This window comes from Molothrus aeneus, chromosome 6 (assembly GCF_037042795.1).
Source record: "Molothrus aeneus isolate 106 chromosome 6, BPBGC_Maene_1.0, whole genome shotgun sequence".
Taxonomy (NCBI): domain Eukaryota; kingdom Metazoa; phylum Chordata; class Aves; order Passeriformes; family Icteridae; genus Molothrus; species Molothrus aeneus.
The window spans coordinates 3,690,025-3,710,384 of record NC_089651.1 but is presented as its reverse complement, the minus strand read 5'-3'; the positions used below and the strand labels follow the sequence as shown (position 1 = coordinate 3,710,384).

Below are 20,360 nucleotides of genomic sequence, written 5' to 3'. Positions count from 1 at the left end.
ACTGCTCTGTGCACTGGGGTGAAATTTGCCTGCAAAGAACACATAAGCACCGTGCAAAAATCAAACACACAGAGGAAAAAATCTGCTTGCTATGGCACACACACTGTCTTGAATTCTGCAATCATCACGTGCCTACACATGAGGCAGTTAGAAAGAAAAAGAAAGCTTGGTAAATACGATGAAAAATTAAAAAAAATAATGTAGAAAAAGAAAAATGGGAGGGGGGAAAAGTGAAGAGGTGGAGAATTCTGAGAAACAGAGGCGTCCAGCTTGGCTTCAGCTACAAAGGGAGCTTTTTAAGCTCCTAACACATGGTTTTCTAGCAAATAGTGCTGGCATGGCCATGAGTTTTTCCAAACAAGGCATTCAGTCAGGAAAATTTAAAACAAATAAATACAAATTGCCTCCAATGCAGTAGGTTCATGTAAGTTAATTATAATTAATTTTTAAGTCAGACTAAATAGAATTATTATTCCAAAAGAAGATGTCTGTCATAGACTCCACTGAATGGACACAGAGCTGTGTTAAGGGTATTGTTTTCAGCTGGAAAAGTAGTGTCAAGAGAAAAAGGAGGAGGAACGTTTTTAAAAACAGTTTTCTGTCTGGTTTCCAGTCCCACTGTAAATAGGCTGGATAGTGGAAGTGAAATGAGTTGCTTTAGATGGTTTTACAGGCACAGACAACAAGCACCAGACCTCCTTGTGTTCCACCCACTCTGAATCCACTCTGACCTGCACCAAGCACACTCTGTAGGATTGGTCACATGGGAAAGCAGATGGGAGGAGAAAGGAGGGGAAAATAAATTACTTTTATTTGTATTATTTGATAAAATTTGGCCTACAGACTCGATGTGACTCAGTGCTGAACATCTGGGATTGATCATAGGATCACAAACTGAGAAGTAGTCATCTGGCTCCTAGAAATAAACACATTCAGTCCCTCTGCCACAATGTTACTTCCTTAATGATAGAATGCAACAGCCATTTTAAGTCCTTTTAATCTTTTCAGCCACAGTATTTTTTAACTTTTTAGTAATTTTTACTATTATTTTTTCACTTCAGATGATGGTAAATTGCATTTGACCGTGGACTGGCAGCGTTTGGGATTGCCCACAGAACTGATTCACCACTTTCCTCCAAAATCTTCTGGTGCCATGGTAGCCTTACAGGTTCGTTTCTTGCTGGTTTCATCTCTCGTGAGCATCATGGGAGCAGCACAGTACGTGATGCAGGATGCAGCCCTGCTGAGCTACATTGACCAGCGTTTTCTGTCTCTGGAGGTATGTGCCTGATTAATCCTTCTGCAGCAAAAGAGTCTTGAAAATGTGTGGATGTTCTGGGGCCAGGACAGTCTGTGTGATATATCAAATCAGGAGGGTGAATTTCCAGCTTTGTCCAATGAATGAGTAAAATCGTTGCTAAAACTTTAACTGTAATGATCCCAACTCACCACATCATTTGTTGCCGGATAAAATTTCATAATGTTATGTTTTTATTCTGTTATAATCTGTATTTTTTTTAAAATGACATCATTGAATTTAGCTAAAAATGCAAATGTTTATACAGAACTGTCACAGACCTTCCTAGGGAGCAGTATAAACTTATTGTCACCTGTAGAAGTGTTGTCAAGTGTTTATTAGCAAGGAGATAGAAATTTATCAGGTATTTTTCTCCTGTGTGCAGATATCCCCACCTGGAAGGGTAGTTTAAGACACATTCATTTAAGATACACTGCTGCAAACCAGCAGTGTATCTGCACTTCAAATAAATCCCTAATATCAGAGATACTGAAATGCACTCATTTCAATTCCTTGAATTCCTTTCAATTACTTATATAAATGTACCAGCTCTTACCTTTTTCCTACAGTAAAAAGCTACCAGTACTGGAAAATACCTCTTCAGTATTGGTGTGTTATAATCATATATTGTTTATTTTTAATTATTGACATATCCCTGGCTCCTGGCTTGTATTTTCAGACTTACAGAGAAGCTCTAACTTGCCTGATTTGATGTCCCTTTTTTGTACAAAGCCCTCATTAGTCTTATCTTCTCAACACTGAAGGATTAACCTGATATTCTCTTCCCACTGTGTAGATGGAGATTTACATTTTCTTTGCCACTCTAGGAGTAGCTTCCCCTGGCAATTTCTCTTCCTTTGGCACCCATTAAAATTGAGGTAACCTGTGGCATTTGGTGCAAGGGGCACAAAAGGAGCAGGACAGAGAAAGAGGCAGATACTGATGACAGCACTTGAAAGCATTTAAAATAAAGGTTTTGTAGAAAGCAATTAAGCAACTTCCTGGGGGCTTATGGTCTTGTATAAATGGGGGAGAGAGGAGGTAGCACAGAAAGCACAGCTCACAAAGCAAGCCAACCAAAGATCTGCTCAAATTCCTCATCTTCCCAAAGTGGCAGCTGAACTACTATTTTCAGGACACCTATGAGGCAGCTGTATTGCAACAGAGAAACATATTACTTACCTTTGAAAACACTGATAATCTGAATTTAGGTGTAAAGAAATAGTTTTTTGTCTTTCTGTGTTTGGGTGTTTTTGTTGTTTGGTTTTTTTGTTGTTGTTGTTTTGTGTTGGTTTTGTTTTTAATACACCCAATAATTTGAGGAAAAAAAAGACAAAAAAAAAAAAAACAAACAACACAAAACTTCTTCAACTGTAGCATATATTTCAGTATTTTCATTTTCACCTTTAAATGGGTGAAAAATAGCCACAGTAGATTCTGCCTTGGTCAGAAGAGGTGTATCCATGTGAAATGCTCATGGCTGTACATTTCCTGCAGAAAACCCTTTGAGACTGCTTCACCAGAGCACTTTTCTTTCTTTAGGCAGCAAAACAAAATATCTAGCTGTGAATAACCATGTCTGTGGCCACAGCTCTCTTCAGAGAGCAGCAGGCACAACTTCTCCGAGGACTTTTCCTGGGGAAGGCAGGGAGAAGCCCAGAGAAGAAGAGAAAACAATTCTTGTCTCTATTCACTGGTCCTGTTGTTTGGCACATGTGGAATGTGTTATGGAGATTGTTTACCCAAAGTTATTTGTTAATTGGACACTGGTGAAGGTTGTTTGGATTCCTTGGCCAGTTGGGGCAAAGCTGTGTCCTGGCTGTCTCTGGACAGTCACAGGGTTTTCTTTAGTATAGTGTAGTATTCTTTAGTATAATATCTCTTTAGTATGTAATTTAGTATAGTATTAGTGTAATACTATAGTTTAATAAAGCATTTGTTCAGCCTTCTGAACCATGGAGTCAGAGCAAGTTATTCACCGTGTTGGGGTCGTCCTGAAACTATACATGTCAAGACAAAAAAAATGTGGATTTTTGTCCAGACTTTTGAATTCTGTGCCAGTCTGAGATGTTCTCCTCACACAGACACCCAGCAAGAGCCCCCTGGGCTGCAATAGGTGGGTGCAGGGCACTGGGCAGGAGGGAGCAGCAGGGTTGTGAAAGTAACCATGAATGAGGCCGTGATGCACACAAAATACCCACGTCTGTCCGTGTGTTCTCTTCCCGTGTTCTGGCTGAAGAGGAGGCTGGAGAAGTGCAGCCAAGACCTGCTGGAATACATGGATGAGTTCAGAGAGCTCTCCAAGGCGGCGCTGGCCCGCCTGGCAAGGATGAGCACTGACAAGGCTGAACTTGAGGGGGAAGTGGAAAATTTGCTCACAAGGGTCGAGCGCGCCCAGAGGGACATCGACTATTTCGGATCCATCATGGATTCCAACGCCTGTGTGGAGGTGCACGAGGACCTGCTGAAACAGCAGCTGCTTGAAGAGGCAGAGGAGAAAAAGAGACTTAAACTCATGCTTAATGCAAGTAAGAGCAGTTTGTTTTTCAGAACTTCAGTGTGAACAGTCCCACATGTGCATGCTGGCACAGGGATAAGAGATTTTCATCTGCAAGGGGGTCTGGGCTGCGTAAATACCAGACTTATAAAACCCATGTATATGCAAAAAAGGTATGGGAGAGGGAGGGAGGAAAATACAGTTCAAACATTACTTTGCAGAAATTCTACTGCATATCAAATTAATTCTTTGGAAGTTACATTTTATTATAAAATAAGGTAAAATCCTCTGAAGGTGTGCTGTTGCAAAGTCCCAGAAGTCCCAGTCTGGGTACTGCAGCTGTACCAAGGAATTAGTAGTCTTTGCTTTTTGGACTAGGCAGGGTCAAAATGTCAACTCAAAATTAAATTCATGGGTTAATAAACTACTTAATTTACTTCTACAATTTTTACCTGCTTTACTGTACTGCTCTGTCATCCTTCCTCTCCTTGTCCCCTCCTTTAATAAGAGAGCACACTGGCTTGGCTGTCAGCAAAGCTTAGCTCTGATTTTAAAATTTGGTGCTATGGTACCTAGCATGAAGAATAATGCACAATCTATATTTTTTTAAAACAAATGACATTTTATAATTATCTTTACCTTAAGAAGTTTTGGTACAGATGTAAACTATGTATTACAGACATATTTAAAGAAGACTGTTTTCATAGTAGTAAGAAATGAAGAGTAAATAATAGGAGATATGAATTGAAATTTTTAAAAAGTGAGTGAAAGAACTTTAGCATCATCAATTACACAATTCCACAGGCTTCAGCAGAATTAGGTTGATTTAATTTTACCATAAATTTACAATTTCTTTCTTAGACTTTTCAAACATCAGTATTAAGGCAGATGCTTACAGAAGCAATCAACTATTCTGCTTCTTAGTCTCCTCATACTCCACAATTCAGTGTTCTGAATATCAATAGTTCTGTTTTCCATTTAGAGAACTTTTGGACATTAGGCATTTTTTTCAGAGAGGAAAAAAATTGGGGATTTTTAAATTGACTGTGGATAAGACACTTTGAAAATTGTATCTTTCTGAGAGTTTCAGAGGAGAAAAAATTACTTTACATTTTCCTTTGTTGGAAATTTTTACTTTTAACTTTATTGTAGCAGCTTTATTTTCAATTTGTTCTCTACTGTCAGTACTAGTCAGATGGTTTTCCCATTGAATTTGATGTAAAAAGTATTCCCTGTGCAGATTTTACAGCACTTAGAAAAAGTAGGAAGAACCTCAACTCTAGAAAATAGCAGCTCTGCTTCTATGCTTTCATGTCTTAACCAGACTCTATGATTATTTTTGCTGAGTCACTTCAAAAATCTAGCAGAAAAGAGGGTTTTTATGTCCAGCTTTGTTACTGTGTTTGGGTCAAGTTCACACAGAAAATAACAATCAGTGAAATCAGAGACAAAAATCTGGTTATTTCCCCTGCAGAGGAAGATGCTGCTAAGGCTGCCTAGAGTTTTTGATTCAGCACCTTTAATTTTTTTTAATCTATCTAATCAATAAATGTTAGGTCTGAGAGAGCTGTTGTGGCTTGCTCATGGAAGGCACTTCCAGAGTGAGGATTCTCAGGAAAAAAAAAATCCACTCTGTAGCAGCAATATCCAAAAGCTTTGATTAGAGGGGAACAGTGCACACAAATTACATAAAGATTGCTTTCTACAGGCAACTGGAGTCTTGCCATTGACTTCAATAGGTTCCTATCAGGCAAAGCAGGGGGGCTGGTTTTGCTTTCTCCATTTCATCTGCTGCCAGAACTTCCTGCCTTAGAGCTTTGTTTGTCCTGTTTACTGAAATGGCTGCCCTCCACTGAAAGCAATTCTTTCAACTTCAAATGCTGTGCCCTGTAATTTATGAGTGCCTTTGGTAAACAAGCTTGGTTAATATGCTTTGCAATAGTTTTTAGTTTTTTTTTCCTGGAAAGGATGCTGCTTGATAAAGATCTCAGAGTCTAAATGCCCGAGTCCTCCCAGGCTTGGTGCTTTCTGGTCTGAAATGTCCCTGAAGAGTGCACAGAAAATGTGAAGAAGCTAGAGCTGTGGCAAATTGAGGCCAATTTTAACCCTACAGGGAGGTAAAGAGCTGGATGGTTCCACCAACTACGGTCCCGGCACAGGAATTGGCAGCACAGACACCACCCCAGCTCCTTCAAAGGCCACCTCAGTGCATGTACACGCCTGCTTGTGTGATCTATATTCTGTTCTTGCTCCTTTGTGTGCAGGTGTTGGGAAGGTGAATGGGAAGATAGCCCAGTTTTTTGGCTTTCAGTTATGCTGATCTCTTTTTGTTTCTATTTATACTATAAATGCATAAAAAAGAGGCTATCTGAGGATAAGACCAGTCCTGAAACAAAAATACTATACATGTGAATAATGGATTTTAATTTATATGCCTCCAACAGGAAATAAATCTGATTACTTTACTGTGTTGATCCTAACCAGAAGTCAGTTCTCCGAAGTAAAAATTATAGCCCTGTAAAAGGACAGACAAGAATAATCACAAAATCACTAACTGTGCTCTTGGTCTCAGACACACAAACATCCAAATGTTTTGGATGACACTGGTGTAATAGAACAAAGCCCAACGCTCTACAGGTAGATGAAGATACTACAGTTTTATTAGCAGGAATATATAATAATAATATCATATTATTTTTCAAATATAATATATATTATTATAGATCATCTATATTATTGTAAAATCATTATAGAATATAATATATATTATATATTTTTATTTAATATATACATTGTTATTTTATATATTATTCAAATATATTCAAATATACTAAAATATTATTCAAATATAATATCACATAAAATCATTTTCAGCACTACTTACCAGAGCCACATTGCTGACACCTTTACTGATATATTGATGAATTAAAAGGAAACTAAGTAATTCAAAGAAAGGAAACTAGAAAATTTACAGATATTCTAATTTTATTTTTCTTTGTCTTTGGTTATTTCCTTGCAGGCTGTGACCACATGCTTGCAGGTATTAGGTCCCTGAAGGTAGTTAAGAAAACTGGAGGAAAGCACGGCTCTTGGATGAAAGATCCTGGCAAAAAGCATGCCAAGATTTATTTATTAAGTGGTTCTGTGAACAACGAGATTTTGGAATTTGCAAATATCATGGCTTTCATGGAGAACAACCAGACTCTGAAGGCTCGCAGAGTCCCCTTACCAATGCCCTGGGAAGGAACTGGCCACGTCATCTACCAGGGCTTCCTCTTCTACCACAGGCACGGCTCCTTGAATGAGATCGTGAAGTTCCACCTCCAGAGAAGGAACATAGCTGACCAGATGCTGCTGCCAGGGGCTGGGAGGATTCCTGCCTACCAGCTCTCTCCACAGACAAAAATAGACTTGGCTCTGGACGAGCAGGGGCTGTGGGCCCTCCATGCAGAGCCAGAGACCAGGGGGAACATTGTCCTCACCAAAATCAATCCCGTGGCCATGGCAGTGGAGCACAGCTGGGACACACCCTGCAGCAGCAGGGATGCTGAGGCAGCTTTCATGGCCTGCAACACCCTGCACGTGGTCTACAACTCTCCTTCTGGGGGCTCCTCCCGCATCCAGTGTGTTTATGATGTTTTGGGTGCTCTGAATGCCCACACAAACCCAGGACTGCATTTCCCAAAACGCCAGGGTGGCCACTCCAGCGTACACTACAATCCTAAAGAGAGGCAGCTCTTCGCTTGGGGTGATGGATCCCAGATCATTTACAAACTTCACACAGAGCAGAAAGTTTAAAACCTTTAGCAGCTTTTCAAGCAGACCTAAAAGCCACCAGTCCCAGGTCAACACAGCCTTTTTATGTGTGTTAAAATTGCATTACTCCCAGCTGTTACAACTTTCATCCATTTTACAGAACTTAAGACTTATGTACCCCAGTAATCTTAATGCCCAATAAAGAATATGTGAAGACTGAATTAATATAAATTACATGATCACTAAATACCACACATACACAACCCCTCTTCCCCCCCACCCCCCAAATTAAAGTCTAGGGTTAATTAAAAGAAATAATAGCCCATTTCTGACACATTCTCTTCCTATTGAAACTATGTTTTCTGTTTCAATGCCATGGAAATCAAATCAGAATTCCTTCCTGTCCAAAACACAGTCTGACAACCTTTCCTACTCTGAAGATCACCATAGAAAGCCTTCTAGTAAGCAATATAAAATCACATGCTTCCAGAGAAATTAGATATCAGTTTTAACAGGAGAGGTTTATTTTACCACAAAGTGTAGGAATATACAGCCCCACAAACATGGTTTATATTTAACATAGAACTCTCATACATCACATCAAGGCTACTCCTATTCCTTGAACCTCTAGAGTATTTCCATGAAAATTCCACACTTCTTACCCATATAGCTGTACGGACCACTGTGGATCCTGCCAGTACATTAGCTGCAGCCAAATATTCACTTTTTTCAGCTTCAAGTCACCAGCTCTCACCATTTTTGAGTATATTGCTGTTTGTGTGTCAGAAGGAATGTTCCTAGGTGAATTCTGTGTCACACACCACTTTTAAAGGTTTTACATGTCACTCTTTGGTGTTATTCTCATTAGGTCTCTTTCAGCATCTACTTGTGAGGCATTTCCCCAATGTCTCAAGTCACTCCCATTGGTTACAGCAGAATCTTTCTCATCCTATCCTCCACCTCCAGGAAAAGGTGGCTCAGGTGAGCACAGCACTGCAGGTGAGGGCATGGCACTGCTCAGTCCTGGGTTTGTGAATCACAGATAGACTCCAGGTATTTTTTTTTTCAAAAATAATGTTAAAAATGTTAAATAATATTAAAAAAAGGCTTTTAATGTGAAATACAGGTATAGACTGTATTTTTTATTTATTTTAATGGCAGCTGCATGTCTAATAGCAAACAAACAAACAAACACAACAAAAAATCCCCTCTGAAAAACCACAAATAATGGTACTTGAAAAGCAATCCACAGCTGTTGCTACAGAAAAACTCATTTTGTTCATTACACTGAGAGAGCTGTTGTTCTGTTTAAAAATAGCTTCCAGAGAACAGCCAGACATCAGGGAATGATTTTGAAAAGGAGTTCCAGGGTACAATTAGGAGTGTATAGACTGCTGGGCTGCACCAGTGACACTCTGCCTTCAGCACAAAGAGCTTTATCATTCTGAGCAGGGGCAGTGAGTGGAGCACAGCAGACAGAGGGTGCACAGCCACAGACACCCCCAGGCTGCCAGGGATGTGGGCTGGCACTGCTTTCCTGGCTTAAAGGCAGTATTTGGCCTTTTATTCCTCCTCTGTAAAATTACAAACATGTAAATGCAAAATGGTATCAGCCGCCTCTGTGAGAACTTTTACTGGAAAGGATGTGTAACTTCCTTTATTTAGGAAATAAACTCTTTGGGTGCAAATATGGATTGAATCTGCTTTTTAGAAAAGAGGTTCTTGGGATGTGCTTTGTGTCACACTATTACTCAGCAGAGGAAGCCCATGTCATTATTCTGCAGAAAGATTTCAATGTGCAACCCTCAAAAGTTCAGGCAGGGTCTTCTCTGAGCCTTGCTGCCCTGGAAATCCAAACTTCATGATGAACTAAAGCCCAAGAGGGGGTGGAGCACCCAGACATCCCATCAGCAGCAAAGGGAGGCATGGCCAGCCTGCACAAGAGCTCCCAGCACTCTGTAAAACAACCACTCATTGTCAATCCCTGCCTGGGACTGCTTTTCCACACCCTGGCTATGTGCCAGGAGTGTGAGGACATCCCATGTCCTCTGCACAGAGCCCCAAGGACAGGACAGGACAGGAGCTGGCATCCTTGGGGCCACTGTGTCAGCACCACACAAGGAGCCTCTGGGAGGCACTGAGGAAAATCCTTCAGCCCTGGAGGTGGAGCTGGGGTAGCACTTCTCAGTCTGAGGTTCACTCTTGCTCTATTTTCTAGTCTTAAGATGAACTTTGGAACTGCTTTTGTTTTTCTCAATCCCCATGGATATTTTGGTATCCCATCTGGGAGTTTCACTGCCTACACTTCACCTTGGCTGTGACAAAGACAAAAAACAATTTAAATCACTTCAGCATCGCTCACACTCTTCCTGGAGCACAACATGGACCTGGCCACTGGTGCTGCAGCAGGGAACAAGCTGGGAAACAGGCTGTGGGTTGAGGTGGCACATGAATTTTGTGGCTGTGGTGGCAGCAGCATCTCTGGGCTTACAGCACCGGTGACAGGTGAGGGATTCACATCTGTGAATATAGTGTGCTCTGCTGACCAGTGAACATTCTTGTAAGAAAAAGGTGGCGGGATTCTCCTCCAGCTTCCTGACAATCTCTGAAATATAAATGATTTCATTAATTTTCATAACTGATAGCACACAAGCAGATATTTTTGAGAAAGTCAGAAGAGACATTTGGTTAACTCCCAGATGACAAAGGGAAAAAAAAAAAAAAAAAGAAGGACTGTCTGTTCAGAAAGAGAAGGGAAGAATGACAAATATCTGAACTGAATAATCTGCTCCAGGACGGCAGTCTCCAAAAGGCAAGGACAAAGGACTGTCTGGAGGCAGGAGACAGCCATGACAAGACTGCATGAAAGAGGGCATTGACTTCCAGTTCAGGTAGATGATATGATTGTTACCATGGAAATGGAATTGGTACAAGGAGACCAACACAGAGGAGTCTTCATCAGGAACAACAAACACAAATGAGTTTATGACCTCTACCTTCACCATCTAGATTCTAGATAACATCCATTACTCTCCTAGTTATTCAAGTCCTTTTATGCTACACTTTTTCCATGTGCTCACTTTGCCTGAACCACTGAGCTCATTCCATGTGAACCACTGGCTTTTTGCGTTTTCATGTCCAGACCCTCCTCTAGAGGGGAATTCCATGCCCTCTGCTCTGACAGCAGGATCACCATCCTCCCAACAAAAGCAGCACTCCTCAGTGCTCTGGCTGTGCTGCAGGTCCCTCACCCCTTCAGTGACACTGCTGTCACCTCATCCTTTTCCTGCAGTGGGTAGTGACTGCCCCTTCCCGTGGTGAGAGCAGGTTTCACTGCACGGATGCTCCTCATTTCCCTGCCGTCCATTCCCTCGGCCATCTCTTCCCCAGAAAGGTGGCTCAGGTCAGAATAATCTGCAGTGATTATGTCCTGTTTGCACTTGGAGCAGTCAGAATTATCATAGACAGAAAAGTTTTCAGCTCTCTCGGTTTATTGACATCCATATGATGAATTTAAGCTTTCTGACAACCATGTGCTTTCTTATTTGGATTTTGTGAATACTAAGGATCTGTGACTGCTAAAAACAACTTAACCAGTAGAGCAGAGTGTGCTGCTAGGAGCATGCCAGTTTAACTGGGTTTATTTTTACAGTTCCCATCAGAGATAAACTTGTTTGTCAGAAAATAATCCTCCTGTCTCTTTTTCTTCTTCATTCCCACCTGCCTGGGTCTGGAGGATGAGAGTCCCTTTTAGCATTCACTCAAGCAGGCACCATTTCAGAAAAACACACTCTACATGTTTGTGACAGGGGGGTTTATCACTAAAAAATGCAGCTGTTGTCACCCTGCTCTGTCACGGTGCATGTTTTTACTCCTGTGCTGTTTCCCGCTCAGTTGCAGGGAAGCTCAGCAAAGAAACTGCAGAATCAAAACCATTAAAATGCAGCTCACTCTCCTAATACTGAAGAAATAGCTCCTCCTGAAGGCAGAAACCAGGACCTGTGGCTTTTTGAGTTGTTTGAACTTTCCCTGGGTTTTCATTGCATATAAGAAAATAACTTTATTACACTTGATTAGACCAGTCTTTCTTTATTTGTAGATGGGATATTTTGTGTGATCTGATGTTGCACTCATTTGCCTTGGAAATATGAGTGGCATAAAATAATTGAAAAATTGAACATTTTATAATTCTTATCTGTGTCCCCTTGTCCTATATTTGTGATAGATGAGGTTAGAAATAATATTTTCATTAGGATGTCCAAGTAAAAATCTCTTTAATAGAGGATTATTCCACTACATTGTTCTGTGACCTCAAAGTTAGTCATAATTTTCTTATTCTTAATTAAAAAGGAAAGTAAAGAATCCAACATGTAAACACTAATTGCTAATGCAATGAGTTAGATCATGAACATCTTATACATTTTTCTGTTATCCAATCCTTTGTTATAATTAATCCTCTATGTAGAATTTTTGGGAGCAGGGCTTAAATTTTGTACTTCTCATGTAATTCCTGAAACTCTCTGTAATTATTAACAAATACCCAGACAGAATTAAGTGCTTTTGTGGGCTTTTCAAATATAGATTTTTCAGACTATTTAATTTAAGCACTACATATGCTTTATCAGAATATTTAATTTAAACAGTGCATATGACCAATGGCTTTTTCTTCTAAAGGCCTTATAGTGCTGGCATTACCACTTCAGCTGAGGGTTAGAAGATAAAGTGCCAGCATCATTTCCTGTGCACATTCTCAGTTTGAAACCAGTAGCTGTTCCATGCAGACGGATGGCTCTCCTCAGAAGAGCTGCAAAGATTTACTTTGGCCTCATGTTCACAGTGTGTTTTTCCAAAAGCATTTTTAATGTGTCTGCAAGCTGCATCCTGCTTTCATGCCAGCTCTCCAGTGCCACATGTACAGCTGTGTCTGGATTTGAAAAGATAGGTGGCTGCTAAGGAAGGCAGGAACATTCCTTGAAATGGAAAATGTAAACCCCCTCTCTCTGAATTATTATCATTTTGAAATTAAGGTGCTCTCAGGCAAAGACTTGGGAGTAGGAATAACAGTTCTATACAAGGAAAATTAAAAATATAAATGCAATAATATAAAAACATAAAAAAAAACCACTGCCAGAGTCAGAGCAGGAACTGCCCCCCTGTGTGTCAGGGTGGTGGCACAGCCCCATCCCATGGGGGCTCAGCCCTCCTGCAGTGCCAGCTGTGGCTCTGCTGGAGCAGGGATCCTGCACAAGGGGGGAGTTTTCCTCTGCAGCTCCAGGGCTGCTGGAGATGGGCCTGGGCTCCCTCTGGCAGTGCAGGGCAGCAGAAAGCTGCTCCTCTGGCAATGCACTGGGCAAAGGCTGCTGTGCTGTCCCAGCACCTCAGATTGGATCCAGGTAGGAATGCTTGGCTCCTGCCCTGGGCGGAGCATCTCCCCATGGGATGATGGAATTGGATCAGCCATGCAGGCACACTCAGTGGCCATGGACAGCAGAGATCTCCTGGAGGGAGGATTGGCTGTGGGAGAGATAAAGAAAAAACTGCCCAATGGACAGCAGAGAACTGCCCCAGCTCTGACAGATGGGAATAGAACACACACCCCCAGCCACATCTTGCAACCTAAGACAAGCTTGTAAAAACAGCTTTGGCAGAAAAAGTACAAAACCTCATGTAAAGCTTTAGCTCCTCTTTATACAGATCCCCAAAAAATGAGGGAAATGTCTAAAATCAGGTATTTCAGTCCCAGCAGCAATCACCTCTGAAGTGTGTGCAGTACTTGTATCACTGTTAAAAACACAACCTCCTATGAGGGCCTCTAAAAAGTTCTAGTTCAGTAATCATTTTAGCAAAAAAAAGGAATTCTGCTGCATGCTATGAATTGCTTGTTTACTTCCCCATTTTGAGAGCTAGTGAGTACATCCAGAAAAAGATGCATTTCCTATTCTGTTGTTTGGCCATAAAATACAAACATAAATTTTCAGGATTAATGACAGCAGTAAAGCCAAAAATGTATTGCTCTAAGTTTAAAGAACTTGCACACAAACAAACTGAAACAACCTCCAGGCTACCCTGAATCCTTTTTTCTCCCCTGTGGCATTGCTATCCTAAGAAAAACAACATATTCACATTCTTGTAGCATATTTGTTACCACTACATTCCTAGTCAGTCTGGTAAACAAATAACTTCGAATTAAATTTCAAAGAAATGTATAAGTTGTGGTTGGGAATTATAGAATCATTAAGGCTGGAGAAGAGCCCCAAGGTCATCAAGTCCAACCTGTGCCCAAACACTGCCATTCCGCAAATAAACCACAGCGCTGAGTGCCAAGGCTCCTCTTCCTCTGAGCACTTCCAACCCCACCACCTCCCTGGGCAGCTCCCTCCAATGTTTCACCACTCTTTACATGAAGACACTTCTTCCTAATGTTCAACCTGAACCTCCTCAGGTGCCACTTGAGACCGTTCTCTCTTCTCCTCTTGCTGGTGACCTGGGGGAGAGGCTGATCCCACCTGGCTCCAGCCTCCTGCCAGGTACTTCTAGGGAGTGTGATCTCTCTTTTCCGGGCTAAACACCCCCATTTCCCTCAGCTGGACTCTCCAGACCCTTGCCCAGCTCTGCTGCCCTTCTCTGGACTTATCCCAATGCCCCTCCTGCAGTGAGGGCCCCAGAGCTTTAAATGTACACTTCGAATAAATCTTTTCCTCAGCAAGTTTTTACTGAAAACAATGTTTGTTTTACTAACCAACGGGTATGAAGATTGCACTTTTTTCTATCCAGGCAATTCAAAATATGTTGGCAATGGTCATATGCTTGTCTGTTTATGTTTTGATATTTGAAAAAAAGATGAGATCTAATCTTTTTATGAAAAAACATTTGAGTTCTCCCCACCCACCTGATAAACCTCCATAGGTTTATCAGTCAGAGGACAGCACTGACATCCAGCTGGGACATTTAAGTTGCAGTTTTCTTACTAGATATGATTTTACTGACTCCCTCTAATGGAGGAAGAAGGCAAGGAAGGTGCTGCTTATCATGTCCACAAGCAAACTTTTTGGTGAAATATTTATATTTACATTGTCTGACATTACTCACAACACCAAATTAACTTCAACACTGTAAATGTCAGTACCCACAAACACTGCTTTTCATTTCAGCCCTGTTTGTGTCCAAACTAAAAGAATTTGTGGGGCTGTTTGGTGAGGACATACAACATCACATGACTGACTAACCAGAAAAACAACAAGGAATGCTCAAAAACAAGATGTGAATACTTTTTTGAAAGGAATGTGATGTGTACACAGAAAGAGGATGCCTGATGATGCAAAAGCAAAGCAGAAGCTAAATTACTTATTCATTCCATTACTTCAGGAAAACAAATATTTCATCTGTGCACTGGGTAAAGCCAGTGGTTTAGGCTCTCCTATGGTGAACTAGGCTTTAGGAACCAAGAAGATTTTTAAAGGAGCCTGAAAAAAGTGAACATCTTCCTAAACAGTTCAGCTAAAAGTCCCAGAAGAAATCTTAAGATCTTAAGAGCAGAAAAAAAAATCATTTACAATAGCAAAAAAATGAAACACTTCTAAGGCAGAATCCATGAGCCACAATTCAGATGTGGATCAGAAAGCCACTGTCTAAATCTATAGTTATGACAGAAACGCAGCTGTCGTCATACCAGCAAGTATTTGATCCTGAGGTACTTCCTTTGGCTGGACATAAATTCACACCAGGAAGAAAATAATGGTGATTAAAAATATGCAAAAAAATTCTAGTTCCATATCAAGAGCAGAGCACATGTACTGCAACAAATATCAGAACCACAATAAAGATGACTGACCATCATTATTTCCTGTTCAGAGAGGATTTTGTGGGAGCTAGAGCCCCCTAACTATTTAATAATATTACAAGTCAAAGACAGAGTACATTAAGAAGCTGCAAAGAATGAAATAATGCATTATGAATGTATTATAAATACATCTCAAATTTTAGATTGGATCTGTGTAAAGAAAATTGAACTGCAAATTACCTGAAAAGGCTTGCTAACTGCCCAAATGTCAGCATTTGCAGCACTCATAAATATCTTTCTCTATGATTAATTGTGTTTTTCTTTGAGCTAACAGAAAGCGGGGCAAAGCACAGAAGCAAAGTTTCGGTTTTCAAATAGAGACAAGTTCATTTAGAGACTTATGTAGCTGCAATCAGCATGAAATCACAAGAGGATTCAGAGGTCATGGGCAGTGAAACACAGCTTTTCTCAGAGTCAATCAGAACTGAGATCAAGCTGAAAACAACCCTTCTGAGAGAGCTCATGCTGGAATTAACTTGGTTCCCCACCAGCTCCAGTCTCAAGGTGGCAAAATGTGCATGAAGGCTGTATAGCTTCTACCCCTAAGGTGTAGTCCACTTTCTAAGCCAGTTAATTTTAAGAAAGTAAAAATGAATCAGGAGACAATTTCCTGGTTACTTCTAAAATGTAATGAAAGTATAGTGACCAGGATATGGGCAGTCATCTACAAAACATGTTTAGAGTTCAAAGGCAGGGCAGAAGGAAAGAACTCTTTAGGAAAAAAACAAAACAAAAAACAAAAAACAAAATCAAACCAAAACAAAAAAAATCAACCAAACAAAAAAAAAACCCAAAACCAACCAACCAACCAAACAAACAAACAAAACCCCACAAGCTCTAAGAGCAAAGAACTGCTGAAAACCTGCAATCTGTTGGAAAAACAAAACAGGTCTTAGGTGCTAAATCAAGTCTCAGAAAAACACCAAGTTTATCTCTGAGGGTAGAGAGAGGAACAAAGGAAATGGGAAAATGGCTAAAATTTCAGATTTCAGAGAGGCAAGAAGGGTTCTCTGACAGGAAACCTGTACTGTGCAAAACCAGGTCACCTGTCCCCAGGGAACCTGTAAATGCAGGAGTTCCCACTGCTGTGTCACTCAGGGTCAATTACTCACAATTTCCAGGCCCTGCAAACTCTGGTACACCCATGTGGGTTATCAGCTGCTGGATCCAAGACAAGCCCTGAAGATCAGGACCCGCTGCTTTTCCCTGCCCTTGGCTTGGGGTTTGGGGTTTTCTGTGGGAATTTTGCTGTAATGGACCTTAATGACTGCTCTGGGACTGACACTCAGGATGTGAATCAGCAGAGACTCAGCTCTGCAGCTGGCCACTCTTTAATCTGCACCATCCATGCCCTGGTGAGATGAATTCACATCTCAACAAACAGCAGAAAACAGCAGAGCAGAGCTGAGCAGTGAACAAACAGAGCTTGGGCATGTGAGCGAGCTCCTGAGCGTCAGCTGAGCCCCAGGAGCTGACCTTGTCTGCTCTGGCTCCTGTTGGGGTTAGATGAAAGGGGCTTAGGCTAATCTTGCCTCCTGAGAGCTGGGACAAGTCCCAGCCCACAGCTCATTCCTGCAGCTCAGTCAACACAGGGTGTTCTGTTCCATCACAGCACCGAAGGGCTGAGCCAGGGCTGCCCCCAGGTCTGCCCTAAAACCAAAACAAGAAGGCATGAGCTGCTGCAGCTGGGTGTGGGGCTGTGAGAAAAGGGCTGTGAGAGAGCCACCACCTCCCTGACACACAGAGGTGAGCAAGGAGCAATACCATCAGGGAAAGAGACAAATCAGAGACCCAGCTGGTGTCCTGCCTCTGAGCTTGCAGGTAAGCTGAACTCAGAGTTTTTCTGCTGTTATGGTCTCTCCTGATGTTTGAAGGGACAGGATTTCATGTGCATGTTTTTTAAATAAGATATACCTTAAAAACAACTGACTAGATTTCCTGAAGAGATAATATGACAATAGATATCTTTTCAGCCAAGAAACAGCTCAATAACACCTTCTGTAGCTCACAAGCCTTTCTAGAATGTTTTTTTCCCCCACAGTGAATTTAGGCATTTGTTAAATCCCCCAGTGTTGTGACTGAAACAAATCCCATGACTGAACATCATCTCGTGGAAGGAGCTGGAACACCAGCTTGCACGAGGCTGTGTTCTCTACACCAATACACTCAGCCACACAGGGTATAAATCCACTATCTCCCCAGCTGCCTGATGGTGAGAGCAAATCCAGATGTTGGAAACAGCTGTGCCTGCCTGAAAAGACTGCAGCTACCCCCCACCAGCACTTGGTTTACTAAGGCAGGCTTGCCAACCCCAGAATTTATAAAACGCCTCCACATGGGGAGGCTGTGTTTACCGGGGGGGGGTGGCAAGAACGAACGCTCCACCTCAAAAACTTTCAGGATTTAAATCATTTGGCGAGTGATTTAAAGGCTGAACACGAGATGGCGCTAAGTCCTTGCAGCAGCACCACCTAAATTTGGATAATTTCCCTGTGTCAGGTGGAATTCCAGCTACGGCAAGCAAACCTCATTCATGGCTTGTTTAAATCTTTTTTAAAATGCTGAATAAAAGACGCAATATGCTCCTGAAAGGCTTTATTTAAGGACTGCACGTGTCAATGAAATCTTCTGGAATAAAATGTGAAAACTGGGGAAAAAAACCCAAACTGCTCAACCAATATAGTTCTCTCTGGCAAAACCATCTGCATATTAAGGATTTTTTTTTAACTGTATCATATCTGTCCTATTAAGAAGACTTCTATATCATGTGTTCTGCTAAATGATGACAGAGGAAAAATAAAATTCTGTTCTCATATCAAGTAGCTGTAGCTAACATGCAAAATCTCATTATTCTAGTTTCTAAATGCAGAATTTCTACTTTTATGCAGGGGCAAAACATCTTTATTCAAGCACTCAACTTGAATGTTTCAGAGTCATTCCGCCAAATAAAATAAACCACAGGCATACCAGTTAAAAAAGAAAGTTTTCAAAAGGTAAGGGAAAGTTGTGCCAGAGGAAATTGGTGACATGACTGGCCACAAATCTCAGCTAAAGATAAAGGCTGCACTTTCTAGTGAGACATAATGGATTAGCTGCATGGAGTCCATGGGGAAGGATTCTCCAACACATTATTTCCTGTCTGCAGCTGATTTATCCCCATTCACAGGAAGGGAAATCCCTGAGCATTTCAATGGGTCACTTTTTTCAAAAAAAAGAGATTATACAGTATTGCAGCTTTCACCATCCTGCATCATGATGTTTATTTGTTATTTTAATGCTGGTGTTTTCCAGCCTGCAGCCTATGAGGGCTGTGATTTTGGGGGAAGCAGTGAAACCATACTGTGACTAACTTTTGTTGTAGTCTTGGAGAAAAGATTTCATAAAGAAAGATGTGAAATCTTGTGAGAATTCTTGAGCAAATTGATACTAAAATATCTGAGTGGTTGGGACTGAATTCAGACTACTTTAGCTGCAACTAATTTACTCTCCTTCATAAACAGGAACATTACAGCTTCATAAAAACCTTTCAGCAAACATAACAGCAATTTGGAACATACTGAAAAGTGATGTATCAAAGGATGATTTTTTTTTTTTTTATAATTTCCTGCCTTAGAACCACAAGTTTCTATCCAGGGAGCACAGCCATTTAGAACCTTCATCTCAGAGTCTGTTTTGGCCCTTACCCCTCAGGGACTATGATCCATTTTGCCACTTTTCTGCACAATCCAGTAACAGGGCAAGCAGCACAAGGAAAGAACCCCTGGGTGCATCAGCCTAAGCACCATCCAGGCACAATTGCAGGATCAGGAACCTGGCTTGAACTGAAACTCAGCATTGCCAAAGTGACCCAAAATGTGACTGCCATGCTGAGGAAGAGAAACTTGGTCAGGTCTGCTCAATAACTTTTAAGAACATAAGAATAAACCCTGGCGATTAAATCTCATCAGGATAAACTGTGGGAGATCTCACAGGTAACTTTGGTTTTTGGGATGGAAGCAATGAAGATGGTTGATAAAGCTCCAGTGCTCTGCTTTGGGGCTCCTGACTTGTTTTTTTCGTGGGTCTTTTCCAAGAAGGATGATTCTGCTCTCCCTCAATAAACCCCATTGTTACATAAGAAAGGCAAAGACTCAGCACAATGCCAGCTTTGTGACAGCCATGGGTCTGCACCACTGCAGCAAAGACACCACTCTCATTGAAGGGGCACTTCTGGAATGGTAATTAGCCAAGAGGCTAGCACAGCTGAGGGAGTGCTCCTGGAACCCACTACACTGAGAGAGGTGCAGAACTGACTCACCTATTACAATGATAACAAACAGGATAGACAGGACCAACAAGCTAAAGAGAGCCCAGAATTAAGATTCTCTCTGCTTTCTGGTGGTGCAGCAATATTGTGTCGAACAGTAAAGAAGCAGAGCTGTAAAATCATGAGCCATGAACAGACAGGGGCTTGTGCTCTGTGCTCAGCCTCCCTCTGCTCCTGCCTGCTCTTCCCAAGGGAGTGGCAGTAATTGCCTCCCCATTCCAGGCCCTTCCCCTGCACTGGGGCAAGGCTGTGCTCGCCTTCCCAGGCCCTGCCTGACACTGCTTCTCCCAGAGAAACTGGAGAGCAGCATGTACCAGCAGGGGCTTGGTAATTCCAGGGCAGGAATGAACAGCACAGGAGGAATCCTGCATCAGTGAGGCTCCCAGGTGCTGCTTCTGTCACTGGCAAAGCTGTCCACATACCTGTCTGAGACCTCCAGTGAGCTGGGGAAAAGGAGGGGAAACTGGGCTGTTTTCAACCAAGTTTTGCCCAGATTGTTCTAAATTCCACTGACTCTTTCCCAATACTCACCAAGCAGAGCTGCCCAATAATTTTTGGTATTGGTATTATGAGAAATGCAAATGTTATCAACCTGTGTCATTTTCACTGCTCCTCTACATGACATATTTAAGAGGATTACTTCAAAGTTGAGACAAAAGACAAG

The 20,360-nt window shown here is 41.6% G+C and overlaps 1 protein-coding gene across 1 annotated transcript; it reads left to right on the top strand.

The window, feature by feature from the left end:
• The first annotated feature begins 1,153 nt into the window (after positions 1 to 1,153).
• OLFML1 (olfactomedin like 1) lies at positions 1,154 to 7,592 on the top strand. Its single transcript, XM_066552755.1, has 3 exons — positions 1,154 to 1,279; positions 3,537 to 3,825; positions 6,814 to 7,592. The coding sequence occupies exons 1-3, from the start codon at positions 1,154 to 1,156 to the stop codon at positions 7,590 to 7,592; spliced, it is 1,194 nt and encodes a 397-aa protein (XP_066408852.1).
• Positions 7,593 to 20,360: the final 12,768 nt, after the last annotated feature.

Bases quoted from the DNA above. Each gene is read 5' to 3' on its own strand.
- OLFML1 (XM_066552755.1), top strand. From the start codon at position 1,154: ATGGTAGCCTTACAGGTTCGTTTCTTGCTGGTTTCATCTCTCGTGAGC. The intron at 1,280-3,536 runs GTATGTGCCTGA...TTCTGGCTGAAG, and splicing joins AGCGTTTTCTGTCTCTGGAG to AGGAGGCTGGAGAAGTGCAG. The intron at 3,826-6,813 runs GTAAGAGCAGTT...ATTTCCTTGCAG, and splicing joins TAAACTCATGCTTAATGCAA to GCTGTGACCACATGCTTGCA.